This window comes from Lithobates pipiens, unplaced genomic scaffold (assembly GCF_037356315.1).
Source record: "Lithobates pipiens isolate NorthernLeopardFrog02 unplaced genomic scaffold, aLitPip1_a1.2 Scaffold_124, whole genome shotgun sequence".
Classification (NCBI taxonomy): Eukaryota; Metazoa; Chordata; class Amphibia; order Anura; family Ranidae; genus Lithobates; species Lithobates pipiens.
Genome location: NW_027507712.1, coordinates 286,366 through 305,358, shown reverse-complemented (window position 1 = coordinate 305,358; position 18,993 = coordinate 286,366). Strand labels below are relative to the sequence as shown.

General features: G+C 46.2%; 2 protein-coding genes across 4 annotated transcripts in view; one reads left to right on the top strand and one right to left on the bottom strand.

Annotated features, from left to right (window-relative positions):
* ARSG (arylsulfatase G) overlaps positions 1-18,993 on the top strand; it is a 79,817-nt gene that overhangs the window by 43,087 nt on the left and 17,737 nt on the right. The window contains exons 1-5 of one of the 2 annotated variants that reach the window (XM_077474728.1): positions 8,620-8,763; positions 14,721-15,152; positions 15,383-15,570; positions 15,789-15,836; positions 18,711-18,828. In XM_077474728.1, coding sequence (XP_077330854.1) covers positions 14,926-15,152; positions 15,383-15,570; positions 15,789-15,836; positions 18,711-18,828 — 581 coding nt within the window. In that variant the 5' untranslated portion in view covers positions 8,620-8,763; positions 14,721-14,925. Of the gene's footprint in view, positions 1-8,619; positions 8,764-14,720; positions 15,153-15,382; positions 15,571-15,788; positions 15,837-18,710; positions 18,829-18,993 lie in introns of those variants that run through there. The other variant, XM_077474727.1, reaches the window with a different exon arrangement.
* SLC16A6 (solute carrier family 16 member 6) lies at positions 1,458-10,296 on the bottom strand. Of its 2 annotated transcripts, none has more exons than XM_077474725.1 (6): positions 10,143-10,296; positions 6,247-6,482; positions 6,025-6,168; positions 5,820-5,948; positions 3,077-3,871; positions 1,458-2,168 (listed from the first exon to the last, which is right to left on the bottom strand). In XM_077474725.1, exons 1-6 carry the CDS (start codon positions 10,235-10,237, stop codon positions 1,918-1,920), a joined length of 1,650 nt encoding a protein of 549 aa, XP_077330851.1. In that variant the 5' UTR covers positions 10,238-10,296; the 3' UTR covers positions 1,458-1,917. The 2 variants fall into 2 exon arrangements, with proteins under 2 accessions (XP_077330851.1, XP_077330852.1); XM_077474726.1 differs by having other exon boundaries at positions 6,247-6,478; positions 10,143-10,251.

The window sequence follows — 18,993 nt, the reverse complement described above, 5'->3', positions numbered from 1 at the left end:
ACTGCGATCGATAGAGCGAGAGCAATAATTCTAGCCCTAGACCTCCTTTTAAACTCAAAACATGCAACCTGTAGAATTTTTTAAATGTCACCTATGGAGATTTTTAAGGGTAAATGTTTGTCGCCATTCTACAAGCGGGTCTCTAGGGTGTAAGAAAAAAAAAAGTATAATGTTTGGGGGTTCCAAGTAATTTTCTAGCAACAAAAATTGTTTTTAATTTGTGAACACCAAGTCTAAAAAAGAGGCTCGGTCCTTGTGAAGGATATTATTCACAACCATTAGACCATAGCTGCCAGCTGTTCCTGATTTGGAGCAATGTCCCTCTGCCCCTCTTTGCCCCTCATGTTGGTCTGATCCATATAGTTGGGTCTAAAATGCCCTTTTTATCTGTTAAAATTGTTTCCCAATGCTAAACCTTTCATTCAATTTCTAAATTGCTGCATTTGTAAATTTAACAGCCAATATAAAGGAATAGGAGTGGTAAAAAAAAGTCCTTGTGTCTTTAATTTTTTTTGGTTAATTCTACTTTAAAAGGGTGTGTCGGGGGGGCATGTCCTATGCATACGTTTGCAAGTAGGTGTCCCTCATTCCCATCTCAAAATGTTGGGAGGTTTGATTAGACTGCTAGACTCTTATAAGAGTATTTCACCGACCATACATAGAGACATAGACAGCAGTCACACTTCTCTCAGCCAGGCTTGTGAAAATACTATCGGCCACCATTGTTACCACGCCCCCGTCTCCTCCTTACTGTTTGTATTATGTGTATCTTGCAGGAAGACCGGGGGCAGGGCAGAGGGGATTCCTCCAACAGCCCTCCCTGCGGGTGAGGTGTTCTATTGGTGAAATATTTGATTTACCCGTGTGTCTCTTATTGCTGATTGGACAGTTTACCCTGTCCCGAATCAAAGGAGGGGGGGTGAGATGTTGAAGGGCAGGTTTTGTCTGTGTTGCAACCCACCCTTAGACACAGGCAATCGGTAATGATCAAGACACTAAGGCTGCCGTGCAACACTGACAAAAGGCCACCATGAGCAGATTGAAGCCCGGCAACAGCAAAGCGCCCTATGAGAATGTCCTTCCACTCTGGGAATAGCTTTTAATAGTGTGCGTGATATTCTCTCTACCATCAAAAAAAATGCCTCCTCTGATGTGCGCATGCGCCATGGTCACATCACTCCAGCTGGAGTGCGGCTCCATCCTGCGCACGCACGGGCACTTTTTGATGGAGGGCACATATCAATATAACACTGGCAACTTTTTTCATTTGTCAGTGTCAAAGGTAGGTTTTTTTAAATATCCCACGGTGAAGATCGATGATCTGGTGACTCACACATGACGAAGTAATAAAAGTCCATGTAATTGGATGTTGGAGAGGATACGTTATGTATGGGACGATGAATGGAGAAGGTCAGATGACAGTTGGATTCTCTGATAAAGAACAGTCAAAAGACGAGTCCAGAACAAAACTTGTGCGTTTTATTGATCCCACAGACCATTTTCTGGGTATATATATATATATATATATCATCTTTATCCACCTGTATTTCCATACTTCTAGAAAAGAGTCCTGAGGCACTATGTGTATTGCTTGTCTCTGGCCTAAACAAACACATGACAGCCCTGTAGTACAGCAAAACCCTGAATGACTGACAGCAGCTCTTACTAATAATTTAATAAATATTTGGTTTGCATGAATGAATTCAGTGAATGAAGACCGTTTGCAGCAATTCTGAGGAAGCAGCATAGCCTTGAGGCGAAAGGTCAAGTGTTTTCCCTGCATGCAGTCTTTATTATGGAATGTCCCATGCTCCCCATCCCCCATACCCACCCCACCCAGAGTCCCAATTCACATTGCTTTCGTCATCTTCCCTTTTATTGTGAGTGGTTTGTTCCGGGACATGGGCGAAGAGACCATTAGATTACATGAGATGGTGTACCACTGAGACTCTGGCAGCTTTTGCCAAGTCCCTCTCCTCTTGCCATGTCCATTTCCAGAAAATCCTCCGGCATTTCTTGCATGTTTTGGCACCGAAGGGCTTCCTTCTTCCTGCAGAGTCCCATCTTGCATGGCCTCACCAGCGCCAGGAAGAACGCCCCAACCGCCATTCCAGCAGCACAAGAGTAAAAAGCCGACCCGTAGTTTTGGCTCCAGTCTACCAGCACTCCTGCAAGTAAAGCACAGATATCCAGCAATGAGTGATGCTTTGAGTTCTACCATTGCTTGTTCCATGCACTAAAGCCAAAGCATGTCCCACCCCCCAACTATACAACTGCCCAACCCATGAAAACCATCACACCTCTTCCCGAAATCTGCCTGATGCCTCCATGATGAATGCTATATAAAGAGAGGAGGAAAGAAATTCTATCCATCTAACTTCACAGGGAAAAGTTGAGACAAAAAGGGGGTGACCAGCTAAGGTCTACATAGATCTTGAAAAGGGAGAACTAAAGAAAATGTCTATGCACAGGGGGGGCACTGCGTTATGTGTAGGGGGGGGGGGGGGGGTACAGGAAATCCCAGAGATATGTGGCCATATGTGGGATCATGATCTGCATATATGACATTTATAATTCCATGAATGAAGTCTGTTATATGGACAACCAGCCCTGATCTCTTCTAGTGAGGGATCCATGAAGAAATAGCTGATGAGGACTAAGGATTCTGGTTGTCCCAGGGAAGCATCATGGGATTACAGAAAAGGCAATGTTGTGAACATGATCTGAGGCGAGACATATATGGAGGTCTGAGAAAACACACCGACTTGTGCTCTTCATCCACTCGTTATACCCAGAGTTATAAGTCACAAAGGCTCATGGTAGGACAGTACGTGTCAAAGCATGTTCTGGGATACCAGTGTGTCCTGAGACTTCATGCTCGAATACATACATGGCCTTTATCACTCTTCCTAGTGTACACCATGTCTACAGGAGAGACCGGGGGCAATAATAGAGAAGACCTCTTCTATAACACTACTAGCCTCTCACTCTCTCAGGGTTGCATTCATTTCACAGCTAATATTCCAACATTTTTACATCTGAAAAAAATTGAAAATATGACCCGAGTGATTCTTACCTCCAAGTGGTGGCCCAGCCAGGCCAGCAATACTTTGGATAAAAACATAGACTCCGACTCCTGAAGACATCTTCTCAATGCCAACAATGTCTTCTTCGGCCACCAGAGGAATATGGGTGCCAGTAACTGTCCCAAGCATGCAACCAAAAAAAACGCTGCACACCACCAGCCCCCAGAAGTTACCTGCAAAGGGAAAAGCAACCAAAGCCAGGCACAGCAGAACAACAAAGATTAGCTCAATGTAAATTTTTCTAATAGGCTTTCTGTTGAGTACCCAACCAGCACCAATCCTGCCAAAGACCTCAGCGATGGCCATGGAGGATAGCATGTATGCAGACAAGTCCTTGCCTATCCCTAAGCTAAGACAAAGAGGGATGATGTACAGCGATGGTGCAAAGAAGCCCAGTGTGGCAAAAAGCCCAAAAAGTGCATAGCATATAAAGCTGGGGTTCCTCAGCACTGAGAAGTCTAGAAGAGGAGGTGCCGGCTTCTTTTCTACATCCAGCTGCTCAGCCGGATTCCTCTTCTCAGGGGTCCCGCCACCCGCTACATTCTTCGGTGAGGTAGATACTTCAACTCCAGAATCAATGGAGTCCAGAGAGGTCAGTGTCTGCTCATTTTCCAGCATGTAGCTGCTCTCCAGGTTCTGGCTTTTTGAAGACTCTTTGGCTTCTTCTGGAGGTTTGATGAGTATTGGTCGCAGTAAAGCTCCACACACTACAATGTTCAACTGTAGAGCCCCCACCATCAGCAGGCAGTACCGCCACCCCACCTGGTTGTTTAATGCAGTTATAGCTGAAGAAAAATACAAAAAAAAAAAAAAAAAAACACAGAAATGTGAGAAAAGGAGGACAGAGATAAAGATCCACCTCCAGCCCAGGACAGCCAAGGAACAAAAATCCAAAGAATCTATCTACATCCTGTGATATAATCTGTACTATGAAATATGACTGACCACCCGTGATACACCCCGTGCCATGAGATATGACGGACCTCCCCCACCCATAATACAACCTGTACCATGAGAGAAGACTGACCTCCCCCACCCATAATAAAACCTGTACCATGAGAGAAGACTGACCTCCCCCACCCATAATACAACCTGTACCATGAGAGAAGACTGACCTCCCCCACCCATAATACAACCTGTACCATGAGATATGATGGACCTCCCCCACCCATAATACAACCTGTACCATGAGATATGACAGACCTCCCCTACCCATAATACAATCTGTACCATGAGAGAAGACTGACCTCCCCTACCCATAATACAACCTGTACCATGAGAGAAGACTGACCTCCCCCACCCATAATACAACCTGTACCATGAGATATGGGTGGAGGAGGTCAGTCATATCTCATGGTACAGGTTGTATTATGGGTGGGGGAGGTCAGTCATATCTCATGGTACAGGTTGTATTATGGGTGGGGGAGGTCAGTCTTCTCTCATGGTACAGGTTGTATTATGGGTGGAGGAGGTCAGTCATATCTCATGGTACAGGTTGTATTATGGGTGGGGGAGGTCAGTCATATCTCATGGTACAGATTGTATTATGGGTAGGGGAGGTCAGTCATATCTCATGGTACAGGTTGTATTATGGGTAGGGGAGGTCAGTCATATCTCATGGTACAGGTTGTATTATGGGTGGGGGAGGTCCGTCATATCTCATGGTACAGGTTGTATTATGGGTGGGGGAGGTCAGTCTTCTCTCATGGTACAGGTTGGATTATGGGTGGGGGAGGTCAGTCATATCTCATGGTACAGGTTGTATTATGGGTGGGGGAGGTCAGTCTTCTCTCATGGTACAGGTTGTATTATGGGTAGGGGAGGTCAGTCATATCTCATGGTACAGGTTGTATTATGGGTGGGGGAGGTCAGTCTTCTCTCATGGTACAGGTTGGATTATGGGTGGGGGAGGTCAGTCATATCTCATGGTACAGGTTGTATTATGGGTGGGGGAGGTCAGTCATATCTCATGGTACAGGTTGTATTATGGGTGGGGGAGGTCAGTCATATCTCATGGTACAGGTTGTATTATGGGTGGAGGAGGTCAGTCATAATACAACCTGTACCATGAGATATGACTGACCTCCTCCACCCATAATACAACCTGTACCATGAGATATGACTGACCTCCCCCACCCATAATACAACCTGTACCATGAGATATGACTGACCTCCCCCACCCATAATACAACCTGTACCATGAGATATGACTGACCTCCTCCACCCATAATACAACCTGTACCATGAGATATGACTGACCTCCCCCACCCATAATACAACCTGTACCATGAGATATGACTGACCTCCTCCACCCATAATACAATCTGTACCATGAGAGAAGACTGACCTCCCCTACCCATAATACAACCTGTACCATGAGATATGACTGACCTCCCCCACCCATAATACAACCTGTACCATGAGATATGACTGACCTCCCCCACCCATAATACAACCTGTACCATGAGATATGACGGACCTCCCCCACCCATAATACAACCTGTACCATGAGATATGACTGACCTCCCCCACCCATAATACAACCTGTACCATGAGAGAAGACTGACCTCCCCCACCCATAATACAACCTGTACCATGAGAGAAGACTGACCTCCTCCACCCATAATACAACCTGTACCATGAGATATGACTGGCCTCCCCCACCCATAATACAATCTGTACCATGAGATAGTACGGACCCTCCTGTGATAGGAGGGTGAGGATGATCCCTACCTGGAGCAAATGCAAACACAGCAAAGCACTCTCCAGTGGAAGCAATGGCGGTGACCAGCGATCTGCGTTTCTGGAAGTACTGGGACAGGATGGTGACGGTCGGGAGGAAGCTGAGACAATAACCCAATCCTGAAAGAGACGAATGTTTTACTGACACTGAACAAGCTGGAGATGCCACCTTCAATGTGCCATCAGGAACACTCACCAGACACCACCCCGATGGTCAGGTACATATCCACCACATTCCGGGCAAAGGAGGCCACGATCATCCCCAGACTGATGAGGAATCCCCCGAGCATGACGACCGGCCGATGGCCAAACCGATTACTCAGCACCGTAGAGAGGGGAGCTGAAAGAGAGACAAGACATGACTAGAGGGTGAGATCCCACAGTGCCCCCCACAGGCCAGCTATCATCATTGACATACCGGTGAAGGTAAGTACAAAGACACATATAGAGATGATCCAGGAGATCCGGCTGTTACTTTCACCAAAGTAAACCATCAGATCCTTGAAGAAGACGCCAAACGACTTAATGACTCCGTACGTGAAAACCTCCACGAAGAAGAAGGCGACCGCCACCACCCAGCCCCATCCCCCATCAGGCACTTCGGTATAGACATTGGCACCTGGACAATTCCGCATGACCACCATCGCTGTCTGTCTGTGCGGGGAGACAAAATATAGATCGTTATACAGAGAATACACCACACAGGGCACAGTATTACCCTCCCCCCCTCCTGTATATATCATGTGCACTCCTCTGTATAAGATATCCCCTCCCCCTGTGAGATTTTATAATCTCACAGGGGGAGGGGATATCTTATACAGAGGAGTGCACATGATATATACAGGGGGGGGTGATCTATTATACAGAGGAGTGCACATGATATATACAGGGGGGGGGGTGATCTATTATAGAGGAGTGTACATGATATATATACACGGGGGGGGGGGGGGGGGGAATATATTATACAGAGGAGTGCACATGATATATACGGGGGGGGATATATTATACAGAGGAGTGCACATGATATATACAGGGGGGGTGATCTATTATACAGAGGAGTGCACATGATATATACGGGGGGGGGGGGGATATATTATACAGAGGAGTGCACATGATATATACGGGGGGGGGGGGATATATTATACAGAGGAGTGCACATGATATATACGGGGGGGGGGGATATATTATACAGAGGAGTGCACATGATATATACGGGGGGGGGGGGGGATATATTATACAGATACAGAGGAGTGCACATGATATATACGGGGGGGGGGATATATTATACAGAGGAGTGCACATGATATATACGGGGGGGGGGGATATATTATACAGAGGAGTGCACATGATATATACAGGGGGGGGGAGGGGGATATATTATACAGAGGAGTGCACATGATATATACGGGGGGGGGGGGGGGGATATATTATACAGAGGAGTGCACATGATATATACGGGGGGGGGGGGATATATTATACAGAGGAGTGCACATGATATATATGGGGGGGATAGATTATACAGAGGAGTGCACATGATATATACGGGGGGGGATATATTATACAGAGGAGTACACATGATATATACGGGGGGGTGATCTATTATACAGAGGAGTGCACATGATATATACGGGGGGGGGATATATTATACAGAGGAGTGCACATGATATATACGGGGGGGATATATTATACAGAGGAGTACACATGATATATACGGGGGGGATAGATTATACAGAGGAGTACATATGATATATACGGGGGGGTGATCTATTATACAGAGGAGTGCACATGATATATACGGGGGGGATATATTATACAGAGGAGTACAAATTATATATACGGGGGGGGGATACATTATACATATCATTTCTCCTTTTTATCTTTCAACTCAGCCCAAAGGTCACAGACGACACATGGTGGGCGGGGAGGAGTCACATGACGACACTCCCCATTGGACGCTCCTCTCAGTCATAATACGAATAGAGAGGTTTTAGATACACCCCACCGACTCAAACCACCCGATGGATGGAATGTGGGGCGGAACACAAACCCTTCAAAGAAAATCTCAAACCCACAAAAAGCACAATAAATGTAAATTTGTCATCCAATTCCAACAAAACAACCTGCAACCCATCACCTTGTTATAATCCCTTTGTCTCCCCTTGTGATGTTATATAGAGTTATATTACATGTCTACGAGGAGAACAAACCATTATAGATATATGGGGGGGGGGGGGTCAGGATTATCAATGTCAGTGTGATATCAATCATCTATACATTTATTATTATTATTCTTCCCCCCTCCTTTGCTGTTTGTGTTCATTTCTCTGTCTCTGTAATCATATCGGCTGTCATTGCTCCACTCAGCCACTAGATGGTGAGCGGTGCTCGGGGCTGCACTCCGCGCATGCACGGCAGGTGGGCTCCTCCTGCGCATGTCTAATGGAAGTGGAGGTCTCTGAGATCCCACCTCTGCCTTAGTGTATTATTATTATTCAGCATTTATGTAGCGCCAACAATTTACACAGCGCTTTACAATGTAAAAGGAGACAATACAGTTACATTACAATAAAATACAAGAGGATTAAGAGGGTCTTGCTCAGAAGAGCTTACAATCTAATAGTAAGAGGGCCCTAGGGCAGAGCCTTTATATGTCCCCATTGAGTGCAATGCATTGGGTAATAGGGGCTTCCTCTTCTGCTGGTGATGTCGTCATACCTTCATGGGTGTGGCTGCACCGCACACCCCGGTCCCAGGGAGGTGCCCCGACTTCCCATCTCAGCTGCCTTCATTTACAGCTGATTAAATGGAACTACCAGCAACACCCAGACAGGTGATCTTGATTGGCCCTTTATACAGCTCTATACTATATAAGGTGCTCACTTCCACCCAATATTCTCCCAGTCTGAGCTCTGCTGCCTTCCCTCTCCACTGAAAGGTAAAATGTACTTTATTTTCTGACCCAACAGTTCAGGAGACACTGCGCCCACCATCCGCGTCCCAAGAGATCGCAAGTTTTATTACCATCAAAAAAATGACACCAACAATTAATATGAGGGCCTTTCCAGACAGAGCCCCCTGCTGGGTGTATATATAATCTATCTCGGGGGTCTCCCTGCTGGGTGTATATATAATCTATCTCGGGGGGTCTCCCTGCTGGGTGTATATATAGTCTATCTCGGGGGGGTCTCCCTGCTGGGGGTGTATATATATATATATGTATATATATATATATATATATATATATCTCCATCTCTGGGGTCTCCCTGCTGGGTGTATGTGTGTGTGTGTCTCTCTCGGTCTCCTGTATGTGAGAAGCCCCCGGCAGCTCCCTGACTGCCCAATCACAGCTCTGCGGTCCTTGTCGGGTTTATATCGTCGTTTTCAAGTTCTTTCTAATTATTCCTACCAAATCCACAGGGAAGTACAAGACTGAAAACATTATATAAATCTACCACACCTGACTGCACATGTTATGTATATATACTGTATATATAACGAGTTCTGCTGGTGGACTTTGTGCAAAAAAAAAAAAAAAAACTGAAAATTGTTTGCAAAACCGACCAATTATATCTAAAGTGGAACTCCGCTACCTATTATATCATTTTTTGTCTTTTATACTCTTTCCTGCGTAAAGTCCAAAGAAAGGAAACCCCCCCCCCCCGTATATATCATGTGTACTCCTCTCTATAATATATCCCCTCCCCCCCCTCCTGTATATATCATGTGTACTCCTCTCTATAATATACCCCCGTATATAATGTGTACTCCTCTCCATAATATCCCCCCCCTGTATATATCATGTGTACTCCTCTCTATAATATATCCCCCCCCCCCTCCTGTATATATCATGTGTACTCCTCGATATATACAGGAGGGGGGGGTGATATACAGAGGAGTACACATGATATATACAGGAGGGGGGGGGGGTGATATACAGAGGAGTACACATGATATATACAGGAGGGGGGGGGAGGGGATATATTATAGAGAGGAGTACACATATATACAGGAGGGGGGGGAGGGGATATATTATAGAGGAGAGTACACATGATATATACAGGAGGGGGGGTGATATATAATGTGTACTCCTCTCTATAATATATCCCCCCCTTCCTGTATATATCATGCGTACTCATCTCTATAATATATCCCCCCCCGTATATATCGTGTACTCCTCCTCTCTATAATATATCCCCCCCCCCCCGTATATAATGTGTACTCCTCTCTATAATATATCCCCTCCCCCCTCCTCCTGTATATAACATGTGTACTCCTCTCTATAATATATTCCCTCCCCCACCCCTATATACTCACAGTGGCCCCCGGGGGCCGGTGTCGGTCAGCTCGCTCCCGGCTCTCCTCTCATCTCTCTTTATACCGGATAAAGCCGGTCTGTCGGGAACGCGCATCCGAGACCACGCCCCCAACCTTAACCCTAAACAGACCAACCAATAGAGCCGTATAGAGAGAGACTCCTCCCCCCACTCTGCATACTGATCCCAAGAGCTGACGCTTTACCCCTCTACTGATCCCAAGAGCTGACGCTTTACTCCTCTACTGATCCCAAGAGCTGACGCTCCACCCCTCTACTGATCCCAAGAGCTGACGCTCCACCCCTCTACTGATCCCAAGAGCTGACGCTCCACCCCTCTACTGATCCCAAGAGCTGACGCTCCACCCCCTCTACTGATCCCAAGAGCTGACGCTCCACCCCCTCTACTGATCCCAAGAGCTGACGCTCCACCCCCTCTACTGATCCCAAGAGCTGACGCTCCACCCCCTCTACTGATCCCAAGAGCTGACGCTCCACCCCCTCTACTGATCCCAAGAGCTGACGCTCCACCCCCTCTACTGATCCCAAGAGCTGACGCTTCACCCCTCTACTGATACTGATCCCAAGAGCTGACGCTCCACCCCCTCTACTGATCCCAAGAGCTGACGCTTCACCCCTCTACTGATACTAATCCCAAGAGCTGACACTTCACCCCTCTACTGATCCCAAGAGCTGACACTTCACCCCTCTACTGATCCAAAGAGCTGACACTTCACCCCTCTACTGATCCCAAGAGCTGACACTTCACCCCTCTACTGATCCCAAGAGCTGACGCTCCACCCCTCTACTAATACTGATCCCAAGAGCTGACACTTCACCCCTCTACTGATCCCAAGAGCTGACACTTCACCCCTCTACTGATCCCAAGAGCTGACGCTTCACCCCTCTACTGATCCCAAGAGCTGACTCTTCACCCCTCTACTGATCCCAAGAGCTGACTCTTCACCCCTCTACTAATACCGACCCCAAGAGCTGACGCGTCACTCCTCTACTGACCCCAAGAGCTGACACTTCACCCCTCTACTAATACTGATCCCAAGATCTGACACTTCACCCCTCTACTAATACTGACCCCAAGAGCTGACGCTCCACCCCTCTACTAATACTGACGCCTCACCCCTCGACTGACCGCAAGAGCTGACGCCTCACCCCTCGACTGACCGCAAGAGCTGACGCCCCACCCCTCGACTGACCGCAAGAGCTGACGCCCCACCCCTCGACTGACCGCAAGAGCTGACGCCCCACCCCTCGACTGACCGCAAGAGCTGACGCCCCACCCCTCGACTGACCGCAAGAGCTGACGCCCCACCCCTCGACTGACCGCAAGAGCTGACGCCCCACCCCTCTACTAAGACTGACCCCAAGAGCTGACACTCCACACCTCTACTAAGACTGACCCCAAGAGCTGACATATAATGCTTCTCTCTTCACTGGGCGCCCCAACAGCAGACACTCTATAATAAAGATGTAGTGTGTGTTTGTTTTGTTTTTTGGCTGTAGATTTGAAGGGGGAGGGACAACAAGTGTCCTGAATTAACCCCTCCCATGCCTGTCATGCTGACACAGAAAGAGAGGGGGGGGATCAGCACAGCCGGGAAGAACCTGTTCCTGCCAGTTAGAGGAGAAGTCGGGCACCAGCACCCCCCCCCCCCCTCTGCTGTATATTCATCGCTCACCCTGAGAGCGTTTCATCATCCTCATCCTCATACAGAACACGGCTTCCAATCACATCACCAATCCTAGTATTACTGATCACCAAAATTATTATTGATTAGTATTATTGGTGATAGTAATAATATCATTATTGTGACTGTAAAAAATCTCTGGGCAGACTTTAGTATTGGATTATTATATCTCCTGTTAGTTTTTCTCATCTCTCCCTATTGGAGAGATTTCCCTTCACTTCCCCCACCCCCCCCCCCCAGGTCACCAGAACCTGTGTCCCCATTGGAGAGATTTCCCTTCACCTCCTGTCCCATCACCAAAACGGGAAGTGAGAGGATCCCTGAAAATTAGAGGCATTCCTTAGTGATTTCCCCCCCAGGTCACCAGAACCTGCGTGCCATTGGAAGATTTCCCCTCTATTTTCTGGGGACAACCCAGGGAGGAGGGATTGTAGAAGTGACCCTTGGGATATAAGAAGTGACAGTTGGGATTGGTATTTTTTTTTTGAGTTTGTTCCTCTATACAGTTGGATCTGGTGTCTGGGATTTGTGTTTTGGGAAGTAGAGAAGTTATGGTTGATGTCATGGGAAGAGCTCTCTGTTACAGACCAGCTTCGCCTCTTTGGTTTGTTGGAAGTCCTTCTGATCCTCTTGTGGTTGAGTTCTTTAGGATTTAGACTTCCTGTGAGTCTACAGACTTGTATATCCATCTTCAGAAATCCCCTGACATCTTGGTTGAGAAGAATCTTCTCCAGGTGTTTTCATTATTGCTGACCTTCGGGCATTCTGAATTTCTCTCCCTAGTGGAGAGCAAATTACACCAGGCTTGGTAACTGGCCACAGAGCAATTCTATGGTTGGATGGCACCTCCATAAGCAGAACCAATGCCACATAGAAACATCGATTCTTCAATTGCAGAGAGCCAGAGCTTCTCTTGTAGGCAAAAGAATAGAACTGAATAGGTGAAGAAAAGAGTGAGACTCGTCTCCCAAGGGAAAAGGGGTCTCCAGGGTTCCCTGGCACGTCTTTGGAATAGGGACACAATGATGTCTGGAAGTATGGACTGAGAAAGGGGGTGTCTATAGTGCTCCCTGAAAATGATCTGTATAGGATAACCCATTGCTACAAAACATTATCTATTGATAAGGGTAGAATCATAATGGGATGAGCAGAATGCAGAGCCATGTCTACTATAGTAAGCTTTCTATGTCAGGAGATACAGTAACATAGGATCTGCTGCAACTTGCAGTAACCAAGCTTTTATCAAACAGGAATGAAATACAATTGGTTACTTTGGGTTGCCTTTTGCCGTATTGAAAGTCTGTGTAGGCAAAACACATTTTTCAATGCATACAATACGAGGGTGCCCATCAGAAGTGGTGCAGATGTCCATGGTCATCTTCAATGCTCTTGGCTGTACAGCTGGCATCTACTCCTGCCAACGAATGGCTTGTCACGCACAGGAAGTCTAAATCCTCAGCTCTTTTCATGAACATCTGCTGCCACTCACTGTCCATGACCCGGGCACTTCTACATTCTTCACTTTTAGACAAAACATCCCACTCAATAAACACGATCAGATCAGCCAAGTGCAGTCTGAACATCCAACAAAAAGTATGACATTTTTACAATACCAAGAACCAAAACAACCCCAACCGTACACTAGTATTTGTTCCCATACTGAATTCAGGAATCCAAGGAGATAAATATACTTCATGCATCAGAAATAGCAGGAGGTAAGCCAGAGTATCAGGCCTAAAATGTAGGTGAAGGATGGAAAGATGGAGGGTGTCTTCTACAACCTAATGAGGATCTAATTCATGTCATACCACCTGAGCTTTAGGTGAGCATTCATTGAACATCATTGTAGGGACAGGCAGGGGTTGAAGGAAATACCCGTTACTCCTAGTTATTTCTTCCCAGTAGCATCATCCACATTCCTGTGATCCATTTGTTGGTAGTGTGGTGAAGGAATGGGTTTTACATAAAATAAACTCTTTACAGTGTCTTCATTATTCCTCTGAATGTTGCTCTTGGCTTTGGGGCAACAAGCGTATTTATTTACCAGCCCCATCTGTGTTCTGGCCTTTAATGTGACACAAAGAATGCAAACATTGGGGCTGGCTGGTAAACAGCGGAGGGTTAGCTATGCTTACAATGCTGCCAGCTCCAAGTGACTGCACAAGTTCTTGCGTCAATATCAGGCTGATGTGCTTGCCAAATTACCCTCATCAACCATATTCCCTTTGCTCTGAAACCTAAGAACCCTGACACAATGGGTGTGAATGGCAGCCAAGTCACTGAAGCAATCCTTTCAGCGTACAAATACTTGTAGAAAACCCTTTAATCAGTTCAATGATTAGTAAACTTCTAGATATCACGTTACCTTCACTTTGTATTTGTTGTACAGGTGTCCCTATATTGTGCTGTTGGGCCCCAGTATAGAGTGCCCAGCTGTTATCCATCAAGGAATTTGGTTAGATTTTACTTTGTGCTCAGATCTCTTCATGTGAGGAATTATGGTATGTGTGTGGTGAGCAGCAAACCCTAGCCCTAAGATCCAAAACGAGCTCAGAAGATCTGAGGTCAATGGGTCCATGTTGACCATATCTGATACAGATTGTAAGCCGTCCCTGTGTCTGTAGTCAGGTTATCTCCATCAATGGTCTACCTATGTTTATACTATTCATCCATGTATCCAAGCTTTCTGGGGAAAAGCAACACACAGATGGTGGCCTGGTCCTTTGTCGTAAAGCGACTTCAGGGAGTCACAAAATCCCTCCAATATAATCACATGAAGCACCAAGCACGTTTTACTGTATTGTCATGATTAAACTGTGTGGATGAATGTTTCTGGTCTTTCATAAAATAAATATAAACCATTTTGTTTTCCAGAGTTATTGCCCTTGATTTCTGGACATTGAATAACAGCTACACTTGGAGGACACTAATGCTGCTTTATGCAAGGAAATCTCAGGAGGTCCTTTAGGCACATCAATGTCTTCAACCATTGCCCAGATCCACAAAGATAGATCTGCACTTCTGATATTCTTCTTGGTCTTATAGGGATATCTCACCCAGTCATTGCTTAAATTTAACAATGATACCATTCTCCACTGCCCTGGTGACTTCATTGGTCACACTCTTTCTGTGTGTGCACCTAAACCTCTGGCTTTCGTATGCCCTATTGGAACATAAGACCTACAAAAAGCCCAACATTATCATCATATTAGCAGATGATATGGGATGGGGCGATCTTGGTGCAAATATTGCCTCGGAGACAGCAACAACTCCAAACCTAGAGAAAATGGCTTCCAAAGGATTAAGGTAGGCATATCAACATGCTTTATTGTTCGTAAGACTTTAAGGTTTCTTCAAATATTGCTTTTGTTTTCCAAATTTGAAATAAAAACCTCTAGACAAATATAATACCTGCAGGTAGGCCAAACACCCTGTGCAAAATGGAACCATAATAAATGTAGACAGCTAAAAATTATGATGCCAGAACCCAGTAATCAGATAGTAACCGAACACTGGAATATGTTGCTTTTCCATAGATTAGTGGATTTCCATTCTGCAGCTTCCACCTGCTCCCCATCTCGGGCATCTCTACTGACTGGAAGGCTTGGAATCCGGAATGGAGTAACACACAACTTTGCCATAACATCGCTTGGTGGACTTCCCCTGAATGAGACAACACTGGCAGATGTCCTAAAGGAATCTGGCTACATCACCGGTCTCATTGGTATGTTGTCATTGCATCTATGTGCTCTGAGCTTCTGAGCTATTTCATATGCTTCATAACATAATACAATATGTTTAGAATGAGCAGTTCTACTGGATCTTCCATGGAAGTGGTGATCTCTTCATTCTACAGGAGTAGTCACAACTTCAATGTATACATGGTTTAGTCCTGGGAAATGCTCTGTAAACATAAAAAAAAACTTGGTTGTTGTTTTTCAGGTAAATGGCATCTAGGTCACCATGGTCCCTATCATCCCAACCTACGGGGTAAGCAACTTTTACTGGATTTATATTCTTTTTTTCCACTGCAGAAATCCAAGCTAAATAAAGACATAAGGATATGTTGCAGGTGCAAGGAAGGAGTTTACAAAGCTCTGCAGCATGTACACATCGAGTGATGACCCTTCTCCCACAATAGAGGGATGTAGAGTGAGATGGGTGGACATCAACTGTACACAATCCAATGTTCTCATATTTTCATTCTGTAATCGCAGATGGGATGAACATATTGTTGGGTGGGGCTGGGGTGGTAATGGTATCAATGACAAAGAGGAAAGTGGAGCGTCCTAAAATTTAATAATTTCAGGGACTTTGGGGCTGTATTGAAGAGTAGGACCTCCAAGGTGGTAGTCTCAGAAATAGTGCCAGTACCTCGAGCCACACCAGAAAGGCAGCAGAAGCGTAGGAAAATGAACAGGTGGCTGAATGAATTGGAGCATGAAAGAGGGGTTTGGGTTCCTGGAGAACTGGGCTGACTTTTCAGTAAATTACTGGCTCTACAGTTTGGATGAGCTGCACCTTAATGTGGAGGGTGCAACTCCTGTTGGGGGGGGGGGGGGGGGGGAGATGTTAATGGACTTTTAAACTAGGTGGTGGTGGGGATCAGAGGAAGCAAAATCCAACAGTGAGCAAAGGTCAGAAGGTGCTAATGGAGGCATTAGCGGTAAGTATAACCATAAAATCTAAACCCTGGGTGAGTGGGTTGGACATGTTCACAAATACCAGGAGCCCAGCTAACAAAATGGAGGAACTGGAGCTACTGATACACAAGGAGAATTTTGACTTTGTGGGAACATCAAAAACTTGATTTGGCAGCTATCCAAGGGACAGCGGGGGAAGAGGGGGAGGGGTGTGCCTATAAATGAAGAATGATTTGCTAGTGAAGGTGAGGGATGACATTGGAAATGGGGCAAGGGGGCAGGTGGAATCCCAGTGGGTGGAACTTCAAAGGGAAGAAACAAGCGGGAAATAGTGGGCACATGCTACAGCCCCCCCCCCACAATCTGAAGGAAGAGGAGGGGTTGGCTCTCCTTTCACAGTTAGAAATGGTGGAAAGGCAGGGCAATGTTATCATGATGGAGGACTTCAACTATCCAGATACTGACTGGGCAGAAGGAACTCCTCACTCATTTACCCCCTTCCTGTCCAGCCTATAACAAAATGAAAGCTGGGTGGGCCTGTCGTCGATTCAGGTGGATGTCATATGACATCCTCCCACGTCGGGCCATGCAGTGACGTGATCTGTCACCTGATCAAAGTACCGGCTTGCTGACGGTACCATGTGACCAATCACAGCAGGTCATATGACACATGTAAACAACAAATAATTTCTTGTTCCAAAAAAATGAAAATAAATGACAACTTCAAAAAACTTGACATGCCTCTTACTAAATACTGTCTATGTTCTTTTCTTCTCTCTTTTCATGTGACAACACTGAAGAAATGACACTTGTCTACAATGTAAAGTAGTGAGTGTACAGCTTTTATAACAGTGTAAATTTCCTGTCCCCTCAAAATAACTCAACACACAGCCATTAATGTCTAAACCGCTGGCCACAAAAGTCAGTACACCCCTAAGTGAAAGTGTCAATATTTTGTGTGGCCGCCATTATTTTCCAGCACTGCCTTAACCCTCTTGGGCATGGAGGTCACCAGAGCTTCACAGGTCACCACTGGAGTCCTCTTCCCCTCCCCCCCATGATGACATCACGGAGCTGGTGGATGTTACAGACCTTGCTCTCCTCCAGACCATGACACCCCCACCACCATGCCTGACTGTAGACAAGACACACTTGTCTTTGTCCTCCTCACCTGGTTGCCCCCACACACGCTTGTCACCATCTGAACCAAATACGTTTATCTTGGTCTCATCAGACCACAGGACATATACTTATCTTAAGCAAACTGTTTGTGGTCTTTCTTGTGCATCATCTTTAGAAGAGGTTTCCTTCTGGGATGACAGCCAGGCAGACCAATTTTATGCAGTGTGTGGTGTATGGTCTGAGCACTGACAGGCTGACCCCCACCCCTACAACCTCTGCAGCAATGCTGGCAGCACTCATACGTCTATTTCCCAAAGACAACCTCTGGATATGACACTGAGCACGTGACTTCAACTTCTTTGGTGGACCATGGCGAGGCCTGTTGTGAGTGGAACCTGTCCTGTTATACCGCTGTATGTTCTTGGCCACCATGCTGCAGCTCAGTTTCAGGGTCTTGGCAATCTTCTTATAGCCTAGGCCAGTGATGGCGAACCTTGGCACCCCAGATGTTTTGGAACTACATTTCCCATGATGCTCATGCACTCTACAGTGTATTTGAGCATCATGGGAAATATAGTTCCAAAACATCTGGGGTGCCAAGGTTCGCCATCACTGGCCTAGGCCATCTTTATGTAGAGCAACAATTCTTTTTTTTTTTTTTCAGAACCTCAGAGAAATCTTTGCAATGAGGTACCATGTTGAGCTTTCAGTGATCAGTATGAGAGAGTGAGAGCGATAACACCAAATTTAACACACCTGCTCCCCCATTCACACCCGAGACCTTGTAACATTAATGAGTCTCATGACACCGGGGAGGGAAAATGGCTAATTGGGCCCAATTTGGAGATTTTCACTTAGGGGTAAACTGACTTTTGTTGCCAGCAGTTTAGACATTAATGCCCCCCCCCCATGGCTCTATAATTGGCTCTTTCTATACATGCAAGGATAGAATATGGACTCTTGCCTCACTGTGCACTGACATCCAAAGGCTGCTTCCTGAAGAGTCATCTATGTTGCTGCACCCAGGTATCATACGTGAGGGAAGGACCTCAGTCAGGCGACTGTCCCTTGCTGACATGTGACTGCTTCCTCTCCTCAGGATTTCACTACTACTATGGAATCCCATACAGTAACGACATGGGCTGCTTAGACACAGCTGGGTACAACCTTCCACCCTGCCCGCCCTGTCCTCGGAGCCTGCGAGAGCCGCCATACTGGTAACGTATATAAACGTTGTCTTCTTCTCAGCATCATAAAATATTTAACCGTTTCTCCTGCCAACAAAGACAGAGAACCATTCCTTCCACTCACACCATCGATGGGGTGCCATTCCTTCCACTGGCACCAAGGGCGGGGCCCCATTCCAGACAATGACGCCTTAA

Coding starts and splice junctions, on each gene's coding strand:
- SLC16A6 (XM_077474725.1), bottom strand. CDS start 10,237: ATGCGCGTTCCCGACAGACCGGCTTTATCCGGTATAAAGAGAGATGAG. Junction 5,949..6,024: donor GACCATCGGGGTGGTGTCTG/GTGAGTGTTCCT, acceptor CGTCTCTTTCAG/GATTGGGTTATTGTCTCAGC. Junction 2,169..3,076: donor GGCTGGGCCACCACTTGGAG/GTAAGAATCACT, acceptor CTTTACTTGCAG/GAGTGCTGGTAGACTGGAGC.